We start from the raw sequence: 12,641 nt of genomic DNA on the forward strand, positions 1-12,641 counted from the left end.
TATTCGTAATGTGTATAATTTATTAGAAGCTTCTTAAGAACTATATTTAAGCCAAATATCTACATAAGTTACAACAGGAAAAGGCGGCGTGCGCAAATAACAAACTGCCAGAGGATTTACGACGGGCTGATCAGTGTCCATAAAAAAAGGTGGGGGTTGGTTTGGCTGATTGTATTTTTTTCCTTTTCTTTTTACAACAAAATATACAGGCTACTAAAAACTATGGGTTTAGTCCAACTTTTGACAGCATTATACAGCTACAGGTTCACATCAAACGTAAGGAGGAAAATAAAAGCCAAGCCTTTGATGACTCCACGTCTCCATCCGCTGGCCCTGGCGACGGGCTGGGAGAGACCGGAGAGGGGGAAGCTGCTTCTTGTGTCTGAGTGACGCGAATGCGTTTTTTGGGGGGAAAACCACCCCATCCCCCAAAATCTCTGTATTTACATGCAAGTCCTATATGCTGGCAAAGTGTACATCTGATATCCAAGTCTTCAGACCATGCCTAAAGATGGTCCTCTTTCTGCAGACTGCTCCATGGTTATTAGTCTGAATATTTTTATACACCCCATAGGACAACTTTGGGGGAGAAAAAACATAAAGACCCCAAACCATCAACAGTAACAATAAAATGGAACAAAAAAGTGTCTCTCTCTCTTAGAGGTACGCGGAGACCACTCAGTAAAACGGGGGAAAGGGAGAGGAGCATTAAAATGAAAAAAAAAAAAAATTAAAAAAAGAAAGAAAAAAAAATTTAAAAAACCGAAGAAGAAAAAAAGTACACAGTAGTTTGGAGAGGAAGAGATTTGTGTAACTGGGAAACTCTGTTGGGTTTTTTTTTCTTTTTTCTTTTTGCCTTTTCTTTTCTTTTTCTTTGTTTAATCCTTTACCAGGTCCTACCGTATAGCAAGGTGGAGCAAGACATGGCAGTGCCATAGTCAGAAGTAGAAGAGTTTAGGTGAGACAAACTGGAGACTTGGCTCTGCAGAGAGGAAGGGCTGGCCGAGTGCTGTCCCATGTCTGGAGACTGCCCCGCACTGTTTGTCTGGTGGCTCTGATGCTGTCCGAGGCTGTTGCCATTGGTAGCCACTGTGATCGTTGTAGCTGCCTGCTGCTGATGGCTCTGGATAGCTGCTGTGGGTGTGTTGGAGCCTGCTTGGCAGGGCTTGCCATCCTTCACAAGCACTGGCACTGCCACCCTTCTGGGAGACTGCTGCTGCTGGCAGGAGCCGTTCTCCTGTTGCATCTGCTGCTGCGCAGCCTTGTCTTTGGCCTGGCGTTTCATCTTGTAGCGGTGATTCTGGAACCAGATTTTGACCTGAGTCGGGGTGAGATGTATCATGCTGGCTAAATGCTCCCTCTCCGGGGCGGAGAGGTATTTTTGTTGCTTGAAACGTCTCTCCAGCTCGTAAACCTGGGCCTGCGAAAAAAGGACCCTCCGTTTCCTCCGCGGCGTGCTCTGGAGCGGGGCCATGCTCTTGCTCACGTCTCCCAGGGAGCCGAGGCTGCCCATGCCTCCCATGTTCATGCCCGAGGACGGCGCCATGAAGCGGGAGACTGCAAGGGAGAAGGCGGCACGTTTTAGGCGGCTCGGCTTGGCCCGGCCCGGCCCGAGAGGGGCCCCGCGCTCCGGCAGCCCCCGCCGCCGCCTGCCCCCAGCGGAGCTCCGCAGCCCCCGGGCAGCCCAGCCCCGGCCTCGGGGCACCCGCGCGTGTAAACAACGACTCACGTCCCTGGGGCGAGAGGTGGCCCCCTTCTCTGCCGGCCCAGCCCCTGTGAATAAGGGCGACCGCTCGCCCCTCGTCCTGCCCGGGGGGACAGCCAAGAAAGTACCCAATGTGACAGCCGCGGCGGCAGCGGCCGCGGACAGCGGCTCCGCCGGCGCCGGCAGAAGAGGACTCTCCCGCTCCCCCGCCGCTTCCCGGGACGCGGCCACGGCGCCTCCGGCTTCCCCCCTCGCCCGCCCGGTGCCGGGCTGCGCGCAGGCGGACGGGCACTGCCGGCTCCCTTTGGGCCCCCGGGCCGCGACTCTCCAGCCCCGCTGGACGGCGAGAGCCAGGCTCCCGCTCCCCGCCACAGCGGGGCTTCCAACCCCCTTGCCCCGCAAAAGCAGCCGCGGCAGGCTGACATGCAACCAGCCGGGGTGGAAGGACCCAGCACGATCCTCGGGCAGGAGGAGGAATTTGAGGTTTGGGGGGCGCGTCTGGGTTTGAGATCGACTTTTGCCCTGTCGCGGACCCCCCGTGCCTTCTGCCCGCCGTGTGTCGGGACAGTTGCGCTGCAAGCCCCCTTCGGCCACCCAGCCCCGGGCTCACTTACTTGAGGAAAAGCGGGGATCCGGGTTGGTGCCGTACCATCCTGTCGCCGAAGCGCTGTTCCTCATGGTGTCCTGGTAAGGCGGCAGCTCGCTCATGTTGCCCAGGTTCCCATTGCAATAGCCCCCCATCGTAGCATGGGAGAGCTGGGGGACCCCTGCCGCTGTCATATGGTAGGCGGCAGTCACTGTTCCGTTGTGGCCCATGGGGTGCTGCTGCATGGCCGGCTGAGAAACCTGAGACTGTCTGTAGGCTGACAGGGGAGCCCCCAAGTTACTGGCCTCCATGCCCACTTTCTTGTAGCTTTCCTCCAAAGGACTCAAGATGTCAGACACTGAGAAAGGAGTCGTATGCTTTGGGCTCATCGACATGATTCGGCGGCTGGGGAAAAAAAAAAAAAAAGGAAGGGGAGGCAAATCTTTTTTTTTTTTTTTTTTTTTTTTTTTTTTTTTTTTTTTTTTTTTGCCAGATATTCTGGTGTTGCCTTAACGCCGATCTTGTTGGATGTACACGTAACCGAGTGGACGAAGTCCGCCTTAATTGGATTGAGTGGAGGCTCAGGGCTGCCTTTCGTTTGTTTTAGCCAGACGCCAGGTTTTAGGCTGCCACCAGAGGCGGGGCATAGGCACTAAAGCAACAAGACAATAGAAGCCTACATCTTGCCCAAGATAATTAGCTTACATGCTGATGACAAGGTAAACACCTTTAAGTTTTACTTGTCAGAATTTTTTTTATGTCTTTAGGAAAAAAAAAAAAGACAGAGAGACAGAGAGGACGGGAAAGAGAGGGAAAAAAGAAAGAAAGACCCCGTGAGCACAACTCTTTTTTTTTTCTTTTTTTTTTCCTCGGGGGTGGCAATATCGTGGACGGGAAATGGAAGGCAAAGCAAAAAGATCACCATTTGACTGGGTGAAAGGATTTAAAAACAGCTCCCAGGTGGCAAGGCTGTCAGCCCAGCCTTTGTGAGAGCTGGGGAAACGGGGTGGAATGCCAGTAAGCCAAAGGACAGAATCTCCCTCTTCCCCCACTAAGTTTGGTCCGGAAGGAACCCCGCCGCCGGGAGGACAACTCTCCTGAGGGCAGATCTTTCTCTCCGGGCCACAGCTCCCCATGCCCCGCACTCCCCGCACCGCCTTGTCGGATGCCCCAGCCGGCTGGGGCTGAACAAGCACTTGGGGTTTCGCATCTCCGGAACACTCTCTATGTCTCCTAAGACAGTGCAAGGATGATTTCTCTCCCTAAACCCATAAATTCCTTTCAGCCAGGGGATTTTTTTTTTTAAAGGTCTTAGAGAGGGGTGGAAGACACAAGTTTGCAAAATCAAGCAGCAATTTAATTGCCTGGGGCGAGAGACCGAGGAAAAATAGGTTAGCGCAAAATGTCGCTTGTTATATTCTCAAAGGCAAAGACTCTCACAGTCTCTCGTGGTCCCTCTGAAGCTGAAGCTGCTTTCTAAGGTTATTTATACAGCACGGGAGCTGGATGGAGAAGACCTCTCCGGTCATCTGCTACACGACCTTGCCAATGAATTCCCTGTAGTTTCCAATAAACTGCGATTTCTGGCACTTTCGGATCTGTTCTCGGATCTGGTGTGAAAACAAAAGCTATCCATTCACAGCCACACGCACACGTACAGGCAGTCAGTACCTAATGTCACTCGTGTCTTTGAAGAAATCTTCCAACGCCTAGTGTCTCCAAAGCTTATATTTCGGGGTGATCGGGGCGGAGGAGAGAAACCTCCCCTGAGTGTTTCACACCCGGCCTACAGCCCTGGCAACCACAATTTAATACAGCGATTACCTGAATATTAAGAAAATTACAGCGAAGGTACAGTTAACCCTGGGACTTTGAAGTGTCAAGTAACTATTTAGTAATTGCACTTGTAAATATGTTTGTGCTGGGCTGGTTCGTGCTTAAAAATGCAAAAGTGCACTTGCTACCCGGGAATAACTAAATATCTTTGTCTAAAGTGGCAGCATAAATAGCCGGTCGCTTTGTGGCTGTGCTTGATATTAGTACATAAGGATCATTTTGCTTCAATTGGGAGGCTCTCATTCACTAGGCAAGAAACCGTTTAGGAGAAAGTAGGTTCCCGTATGAGAGTTAACATCCTTCAAGTGTAAGCCTCAGTCTTGATTACACTTTAGAGCTCTGCAAGAGGTGAGCTTTTCCACACAAATATAATCGGGGGAACTTTCCTTCAATCAGGCCTCCAGCTCTCTTACATCATCTCAGCTGCTTCTTTCGGCATTAGCTCCCTCAAGGCTGAATATCCCGAAGTGGGCTGGTTGTGAGTCTGCTGGGTCACCGAAGGCAGAGAAGGGCGACTTTGGGCTAGAAATGCGTTTGGTTTTTACCTCTTCTTTTCCCTCTTTTATTTTAAAACCTTTCAATCTTGTCTTTCCAGATCTCTGCAACATTTCTTTACCCCCTACTCGCACTCCCCCTCCCGCCCCTTTCTGCACGTATTTTTGAGTATGGTCTTTGGTTTTGTTCCTACACAGAGAGAGACTCGACCTTGCCTTAGTGGTTTGATTGTTTGGGGTTTGTGATTGGTTTTTTTCACCCCGAATTTATCCCCATGCATCTTTTATGAGCTTTTAAAAGAAGGGGGTGGATGGAAGGAAAAAAATAAAATCCTGCAGGATCCACCAAAACGACGGCTTGGTCGGCTTTAATCAGAGACGAAAGGCGGCGAGTGACCGCGCAATTTGTGGGGCAGGAGCAGCGACTCGTTCCCATGCACAGAGTGCGAGGTGGGGCAGCTGGATAGGCCCCAGCAGCAGCTCCGGCCGCGGGAGCGGGGAGCGGGAAGTGGGGAGCAGGGACCCAGGAGTGGGGAGCGGGGAGCACGGAGCACGGAGCGGGAAGCGCGGAGAGGAGAGCGGGGAGAGGGGAGCGCGGAGCGGGGCTCGGAACACGCGGGCGGGAGGAACTCTCCGCCGCCCTGCTCCGGCCCCGGAGCGCAGCCCGAACTACCCTTTGGCCGCCGGCTGCGCCTGCCAGACCTTATTTATCCTCTCACTAGAATGAGCGCAGGTTAAAACGCCTCTGAAACATTGCTCAGTAGGTTATCCCGAGCAAGTCTGGCCTTAGCTCTGCGAGCGGTCTGGCAGAGGGAAGCTAATGCGAGATCGCTTCGTTCACCTGTGCCGGGAAGCGGGTGAAACTCTCTTATGCACGTCTGACCGCTGAGTTAGTTAGGAGTACACCGGCGCGTCTACAGGCTACATTTAGCGATCGACGTGGTGTAAAGGAAACGGGTCAGCCTCTGCACCTGCTTTCCTGCCCCAAATGAGCTATAACGGGGCGAGTCACACCATGGACAAGGGGCGAGAAAACGTCTTCGCTGGTGCCGTGTCCCTTCACTCTTCCTTTTCTTCCAAACCCTCCACTGGAGTTTCGTCTGCCAGAGATGGCTGCTCTCAGCTTCCGGGGAGGGTGGCCATCCCGACAGAATCCTGCCTAGGCTGCCTTTAGCGATATGTTCGTTTACCTGGCGATGCTGCTTAGTAAAACACTCGAGTTAAAAAGAAATGCTAAAGAGGAGAGCAAGGAAGATGAGATGCGTTCTGCCTGGTGGAAGCATTTTCATGAGAAAAGCACGATTTTCACCCCGTGTTTGCAGAAATGCGGCTACACGGACGTCCCTTCAATAGCTTCTGACCCCACACAATCCTTTTGATAACACTCGAGAGGTGGAAGAATGGGAGACTTTGTCAATCAAATGGTGCCAATCCCAATGGAAACGGTGCCACCAAGACCGCAGAGCGTTTCCTCATCAACTGGATTGCGGGGGCTGGGAACTCAAGGATCAGCTTTTGAAAGTGCGCACAGGGCTCTCCAAAGACAACAATGTCTTTTTTATACGAGCTGCTGTGCCTCCCCAAGGAGAATCAAATATGTTCGACCAGGCAGAGCTCGGAGGGCTCGGAGGGCAGAGGGTAAGGGTCCCACGCAAACCGCACGCAAATTCTTTCTCAACAAGAAAGACGCTTTCTAGGTGTAACTTTTTGATCCAAAGCCATGAGGCGCTCCGTGTTCCCTCTGGGTCAGCTCACTGGTGCACGTCTGGCCGCCCCCCCTGCCCAGCCCTGCCCGCTGCCCTGCCCGCAGCCGTACAGCCCGCCCTGCCGGGGGAGCAGCGCTCTGCGGCGGGGCCGGCCGCTCCTAGAGACGTCTGAATTAGAGGTGGCAAGAGCAGATCTGTGACAGAGCTCTTTCTTTGCTCCTGGTCATTAGTATGAGCCTAACACATCCATAGAGAGATGTAAATGACCACCTGGAAAAATGGCACCACAGAGGCAGCTTGCCGCAACTCTCCCCTCTCGACCCACCCTGAGCGAGTTCGTAGAAACTTCATCTCATTCCTTGTGCTTGTCGGTGTAATACACCCTGTTTCCCCTATGCTCCCCAGCACGGAAAATGTGCCCAGCACACCTACGCCGGGAGCGGAGGTTTCCGTAATGATCGTGTAGGGCGGACTTGTGTCTCTGGCGGCCGCGGGCAGGGGGCTGGGAGCCGCTCCCCATCTGGAAAGCACATGCTTGGGCGTGTAAAAAGGCAGGAGTCCTCCCAAAGACGCACCCTGCGAGCGCTACTACCTAGGCATGGAGCGCCCTGGATGTGTGTGTGGGGAAACGCCTGTTGTGGCTCATCGGGACAATTCTTCGCAGTGGGAAAGCCCCCCTGCCCTGGTTATCTCGTTAGGGTGGGAGAAACCCCTCAATACACCGGTCGAAACCTCTGCCCCTGGCGTGGGAACCTAAGGAACCAGCGAGACCACCAAAGGCTAAAACGAAAATCCTCACCCCTCCGCAGAGCACGCACAGTTGCTCCTCCAGCTGCCCAGGGCGTGGAGCATCTCGCGGCTGGGCGTTCTCGGGGCCCCTTCGCCACCGGTCCCTGGCGGCCCCACTCGCAAAGCTCTGTGCGAGCGAGGGCAGCGGTGCCGCCGCTCAGCTCTTTTCACTTCTTCCCGGGCTGTCGGAGGACGGCTGAGCCCTCCTGCCCTAGTCCTCGACACCCTCCCCGTCCTTTCCTTCGCCGGGCCGATCCCGGCCAAGAGGGCCAGGGTGGGGCCAGGTACGGGGTGCCAGGGCAGGGCTCCCGGAGCCGCGGCGGCGGGCGGAGGGCCGCCGTGCCAGGGCGGGGGCGGCGGGGCCCCCCTCGGCCCCCAGCCACACCGCGCCCCTCCGCGGCTGCCCGGCATGGGGACCCGCGGGAAAGGGCTCTTTGTAGGCGTGAGTGCCTCGGTAGTCTCGAGTGGATAGCAGCAGCACTCGCCCAGATGTGCGAACTACTGTCTGACCGCCTCGTCCGATATTATCAGCAGTTAATACAGGTCCTCCACATCTGACTTTCTTAGTGTCAGTAGACTGTCACTGCCGCAACAGTGTCAGTACACGCATGCAAGACTTACTGTTGCCCCGAAGCGTTTTTGATACACCCGAGACAGAGGTGATTATGCGGAGGATTGCTTGAAAGTTGTTGGGACAATTTGCAAAAAGTTAGCCTGTAGAGATAGTTAAATATAAGTAAGTTTTATTTAGATATAAAATAATCGGTATATACCTAGAAGCAGAATCTCGCCGGCATCTATCTATTTATCTGCTTTTAGGTATAGCTATTAGTGCATTAGGTTATCTGTTTTAGGAGTTATGTTGTGTGTGTTCCCAGACATGCCTACACACACATACAAGCGTGGGGGTGCATACCTCCGGCAGTGGGTATGCATGAGTATATATTTACGCATACATTCAAAGTCCTCAACCCTGTCGTCTCTTAAGTGTTTCAAAAAGGAACTCAGCTTTTAAGTGGGTCACCTCGCCGCCCTCCCTTCCCCTTCCCTCGCCCAGGCCTGCGGCCGCGCCGGCGCCGGGAAAAGGGGCTCTCGGCTCCCGGGTGGGGTTGGACGCGGAGGCGACGGACATGGACGTGCCTGTGGGTGCAGAGTGGAGGGGCGGGCTGGGGTCACCCCCGCCAGTTTGATTTACCGCAGGCCTTTTCTGTTCCAGCGCTGCTGGCGGGGCCGGGAGGCGCGGAGGAGCGTTGCTCACTGCCCCCCCTGGTTTGGTCTCGAAGCCCTCGCCGTGCCTCCGGACCGCCCCGCCGAGGGCCTGGGAGCGGCAGCAGCCTGCCCTGGGCGTGCTGCCTGCGGGGCTCCGGCCCTGCCGCGCCCTCGGGGCTGCGCGGACGGCGCACAGGGCCGAGCCCGCTGGGAGTATCCGCGCTGGTGGACAGGCGACTTTTACCCCTCGACCTTACCCTGGGGGTAACCAAAGCTCCCTTTTATTTTCAACGTCACTTCGGAGTTTGCCTTTTGTTCCCTGCTACCTCTCGCTTCCAGGGATACGGGCGACTCCCCGCTGGCTCGGGGAAGGGCTAACGGTTGCAAAAATCTCTCATTTAAAAACGACAATGGAGTCCTTTCGACCAGCTCTTGTGTGCCCGAGCTTAATGTTCGTGCCGGGGAGAATGGAATTGTTTGTTTTGCCTTTGTTTTCACAGCAAAACTCGAGGGCAAGTTGCAGGAGGGCTGATAGTAGCCCCGGCCCTTCATCGTTGCCCCTCGGTGCCCAGGAAGGCCAACCAGTCGGGGGCTGGCACCCGGTATATGATCACGACGCCCGGGAACCCGCGCAAACGGCGCGGCTTCAGGCGGACCTGTCCGCGGATGTCCTGCTGTAACTGATTTCGGAGTGACCCAGTGCTCTGGTTATTGCTCCCGAATTATTTTCTGCCTCTCCTCTGCTCCCCAGTTTGCAGCTTGACCTGACCTCTCCCAGTGGCTTTAATTCGGGAGGAAGCTGCCACCTGTCCCATTGTGCCCCCGGCTTTTTAATCTGGGCAGGGGCCACCAGGGCGAGGTGGGCGCTGCCGGCGTTGGCAGCCGTGCAGAGGGGCCGGACCCGCGCTCCGCCGGGCGCAGGGACCCGCAGCCGCCTCCCTCCGCTGGCCGCCGGGGAAAGCGCAGCGCCGGGCCCGGGCCGCGACGGCTGCCGCTCATCCGGGCCTACAGACTTGCTGCTGTTGCTGTTGAAATTTCACCCTAGCTAAGGCAAAATCATATAAATGAGGAAACAGAACGAGAATTTGCTCAGTTGCCCTTGGGAGATAATTAATGGATATTCATCCGTTTTCCACTGCACATTTCTCCAAATCTAGGGGGAAGGCTTAGCTTCTTTGACTGTTGCTGCAGCTCCTCCTCAACACCTTCCCATAGAAGTAGCTCTGCCTCTGAGGGAGATTCTTCCCCCTTGCTGGGGAAAGTGAAATTCGCCTGCTCCTGGATCAAGAGGAACGTTTTAATAATTTGTGCTTGATCCAAGAGCTTGATCCAGAAACACAAACAGTTTCAAATTGTGCTCTTGCTAGTTGATGGTCATATTCAAAAGATTCTCACTCAAAAACCACCTTCTGAGATTGATTCTGCCTTTTCCCCAGATGCTTCCTACCTTTTGAACTTGTAGCCCACGAATCCATCGCATGAGGGCTGTTCTCAGTCTCTGCTCAGCAGGAGCAGCCCAATTGCTGCATGCTCTTCTGTGAGTGTGGGATGTGAAGAGGCAAGTGCCATCTAGGGCTGAAACCCTGGGAGGCAGAGCTGACAGGAACCATTGAGCTGGCCTGATAGGGCTGGAGTAACCCAATTGCCCACTCAGAGTGGTAGGTGGTTTATGTATTTGTCATGTGAGCCTTAAAAATCAACGTTTCCCAAGTCTCAAAAAACCCAGCCAACCAACCAACCAACCAACCAACCAACCCTCAATCAATGTTCACACTACCTTGATTTTCTTCTCTTCCTTTCTTGGAAGAGAGGACACAGAAATCTCCTAAGCAAAGAGGTCAATTTCAGAAGCCCAAGGGCAAACCTGGGGATGTTTCAGAAGTCCATTTTCGATTTAATGGCAACCAGCGTCTCTGGGAAGATCATGCCCTCAGTCTGGCTAGTACAACTGGTAGCTCTAGTTAAAAGTTGACGTAAAAAGCTGCAGCACAAAGGCAGCCATTTGTAGCTAAACTCGACAATGAACTTTATTGGTCCTTCTACCAAACCCATTAACGAGGCTGGGTTGTGTGGACACACACATGTAGAGGGCTAGGGAATTACAGCTTCTTTTTCAGGCCTGAATTTCTCCTGACTCTCAGCTCCATTCTCAGGCTGATAAGCTGACTATGGCTTCAGTTAGGGAGGAAGTCCCCCAAAGTGATAGTATGGTAAAAAAAAAAGAGTGAAATTCATAATAAAGATTAACACCTGGTGTCTTTCCCGTGGGATTCATCCTGAGGTACTGTCCCAAGGATGTTTTTCCCAATTGTCCAAGGAGCTACTGTCCTGTCCTAGCTCCACGTAGCACACTTTAAATACAGGTTGTCCGTACAATAAAGCTGACTTTTTTTCCCTAAAGAGTGTTGCTGTGTGTTGCTGTCCTTTCTCCCTCTTTTCAGCACAGTGACCACAGTTGTGTTAACCAGTTACTGATGTATGTATATGGCCCAGGGTGCTGATTTAACAGGTGCATTCCTCTTGCCAGGAAAAGTTTCAGTTCATTTATCGGTTTCAGCTAGTTCAGTTTCAAATACCAGTCTTTCAAGCGTTCCCTGCTGTAAATAGGGTCTCAAAAGTTTATTGTACAGTGGATGGATATATGCATGGCATACATGTCAGGAAAGGCTCTTGAGCCATGATACCTATGCCAGGAATTTCATCTGGACTTGATCAGCAAGAAGGAAAGAAAGTAGTTCACCTTGAGGTTCAGTTGTGTTGAAGGAGCAAGAGCTGGGAAGCAAAACCAAAGGGTTTTTTGTATTGTAACCTTAAAAATGCACCAAACAAAATTCTGAAGACCCAGAAGTATTTTGTCTTTGAATTAGAGCAGCAGTTTCTATTCAAATAGAAATCCTAAAACATATGCTAAAACAAGTCCTTGCTAGCAGCTCTATTTTCTGTTTTCCCAGACATTAGTCATTATTAGCATTGTAGTATAGAAGAGTCTCCCTGTAGCAGGACTATCTTCTAAATTACTTTGAATGATAGACATAATGAAGTTAAAAATTTCACTTATCTTTGCCCTGTTATAAATGAAAGCACATATTATACTTATTCAAAAAATAGCTGACCATAGAATTAGGTTCAAGTTACATTTTCAATGTAGAAATGTTTATGCTGAAAAAGCCTAGATATTTTCTTGAAAGTAGTTTAATCATGTAAAATAGTCCATTAATGGATTTTGACTACTATTCAGTTTTTAAAATAATGTCCCTTATAATTAGTTGTTTTATCATTCCTTTATGAGCCTTGCTTATTTTGAATTCCAGGGAAAGAAGACTGCTAAGCTGGTATAATGAGATAATATCCTTCACTGGCATAAGTAAGGCTACGAGATGGACTGCTACCCACATTGGTAATTATACATGCTCTATTTCCACAACTGGAACCAGAATGAATGCTCTACAGCATTTTACTCTCTCTGAATAACATTAACTGAAAAAAACCGAGTGAGTAACTTGTTTACGTATTAGTGTTGGAGGAAACAACCTGAGCTGCCTGTCCTTGAGTCTGTGGAGTCAAACTCATTCAGCAAGCACTTAGCACAGGACTAAGGAGGAAGCCATTTTACCACCTACATACACAACAAGTGTGCTAGCTCTGCCACTCTACAGAGGTGCCAGCTTCAGGTTGTATACACCCTGGGAAGGGACCAGACAGCAGAGACAGCATCACAGATCTGTCCAGTTGTGAGACAAGTTTCAAAGTGGAACGAAAGTGACACTTCCATCCCATCTTGTCTGTATGAGCTCAAAACACTGTGAATAACAGAAGTTTTAGGGTGAGAGCCTATTATGATGTGCTATAAGAGGCAAAGATGTAGCCCATAGTCATATGGGCAATAGATGGGTCCAAATAATCTTCTAGAAACCTTTTCTGACGAAGGAAGCGATGCAAAACACACATTGCCTATGTGGCCACACTGACCTCACTGTTAGCACAACTTAGCATAGTTGAGACTGTTGAGACTGAGAGGCAGAACTTCGGGTTAAAAGTACATGCACGGTCAGAGGAGCTCAGTGCTGCAGACAAATGAAGCCCTCGGTGGTCCCTGTGCCTGCACTGGCTACAAAGCAACTGAAAACATTTTGAGAGGATAACCACCATGGTAGCCCAGCAGTTCCACAGTCCTTCCTTGTGTGACTGCAAGCAGGGCTGTCCATGTGTCTCAGGACCGTGTACACTGCCATCATCTGCAGGCAGGGGTCCACCCTGCCATTTGGCCACCTGTGGCCTGAGACTCTGCTGGAGTGAGAAATAAGGATGCATTTAAA

General features: G+C 52.0%; 2 protein-coding genes across 4 annotated transcripts in view; one reads left to right on the top strand and one right to left on the bottom strand.

Annotated features, from left to right (window-relative positions):
• On the bottom strand, nucleotides 1–4,735 carry NKX2-1 (NK2 homeobox 1). The gene is made up of 3 exons (XM_088167304.1): nucleotides 3,732–4,735; nucleotides 2,320–2,696; nucleotides 1–1,557 (listed from the first exon to the last, which is right to left on the bottom strand). Exons 1-3 carry the CDS (start codon nucleotides 3,818–3,820, stop codon nucleotides 887–889), a joined length of 1,137 nt encoding a protein of 378 aa, XP_088023430.1. The 5' UTR covers nucleotides 3,821–4,735; the 3' UTR covers nucleotides 1–886.
• The window catches only part of LOC148223365 (uncharacterized), a 46,590-nt gene continuing 36,721 nt past the window's right edge, over nucleotides 2,773–12,641 (top strand). For 2 of the 3 annotated variants that reach the window (XR_015804609.1, XM_088167302.1), the window contains exons 1-2: nucleotides 2,773–3,010; nucleotides 11,637–11,722. Coding sequence is in view for 2 of the 3 variants with exons in the window: in XM_088167302.1 (XP_088023428.1) it covers nucleotides 2,997–3,010; nucleotides 11,637–11,722 (100 nt within the window). In the remaining variant the exon portion in view is untranslated. The remainder of the gene's footprint in view (nucleotides 3,011–11,636; nucleotides 11,723–12,641) is intronic. The other variant, XM_088167303.1, reaches the window with a different exon arrangement.

This window comes from Sturnus vulgaris, chromosome 6 (assembly GCF_052056855.1).
Source record: "Sturnus vulgaris isolate bStuVul1 chromosome 6, bStuVul1.hap1, whole genome shotgun sequence".
Classification (NCBI taxonomy): domain Eukaryota; kingdom Metazoa; phylum Chordata; class Aves; order Passeriformes; family Sturnidae; genus Sturnus; species Sturnus vulgaris.

What these genes read in the sequence shown, in the direction of transcription:
- NKX2-1 (XM_088167304.1), bottom strand. Translation starts at nt 3,820, where the DNA reads ATGACCGGAGAGGTCTTCTCCATCCAGCTCCCGTGCTGTATAAATAAC. An exon ending in CAGAGGGACCACGAGAGACT is followed by an intron (nt 2,697 to 3,731) that starts GTGAGAGTCTTT and finishes TTTTTTCCCCAG; the next exon opens with CCGCCGAATCATGTCGATGA. An exon ending in GGATCCCCGCTTTTCCTCAA is followed by an intron (nt 1,558 to 2,319) that starts GTAAGTGAGCCC and finishes TCTCCCTTGCAG; the next exon opens with TCTCCCGCTTCATGGCGCCG.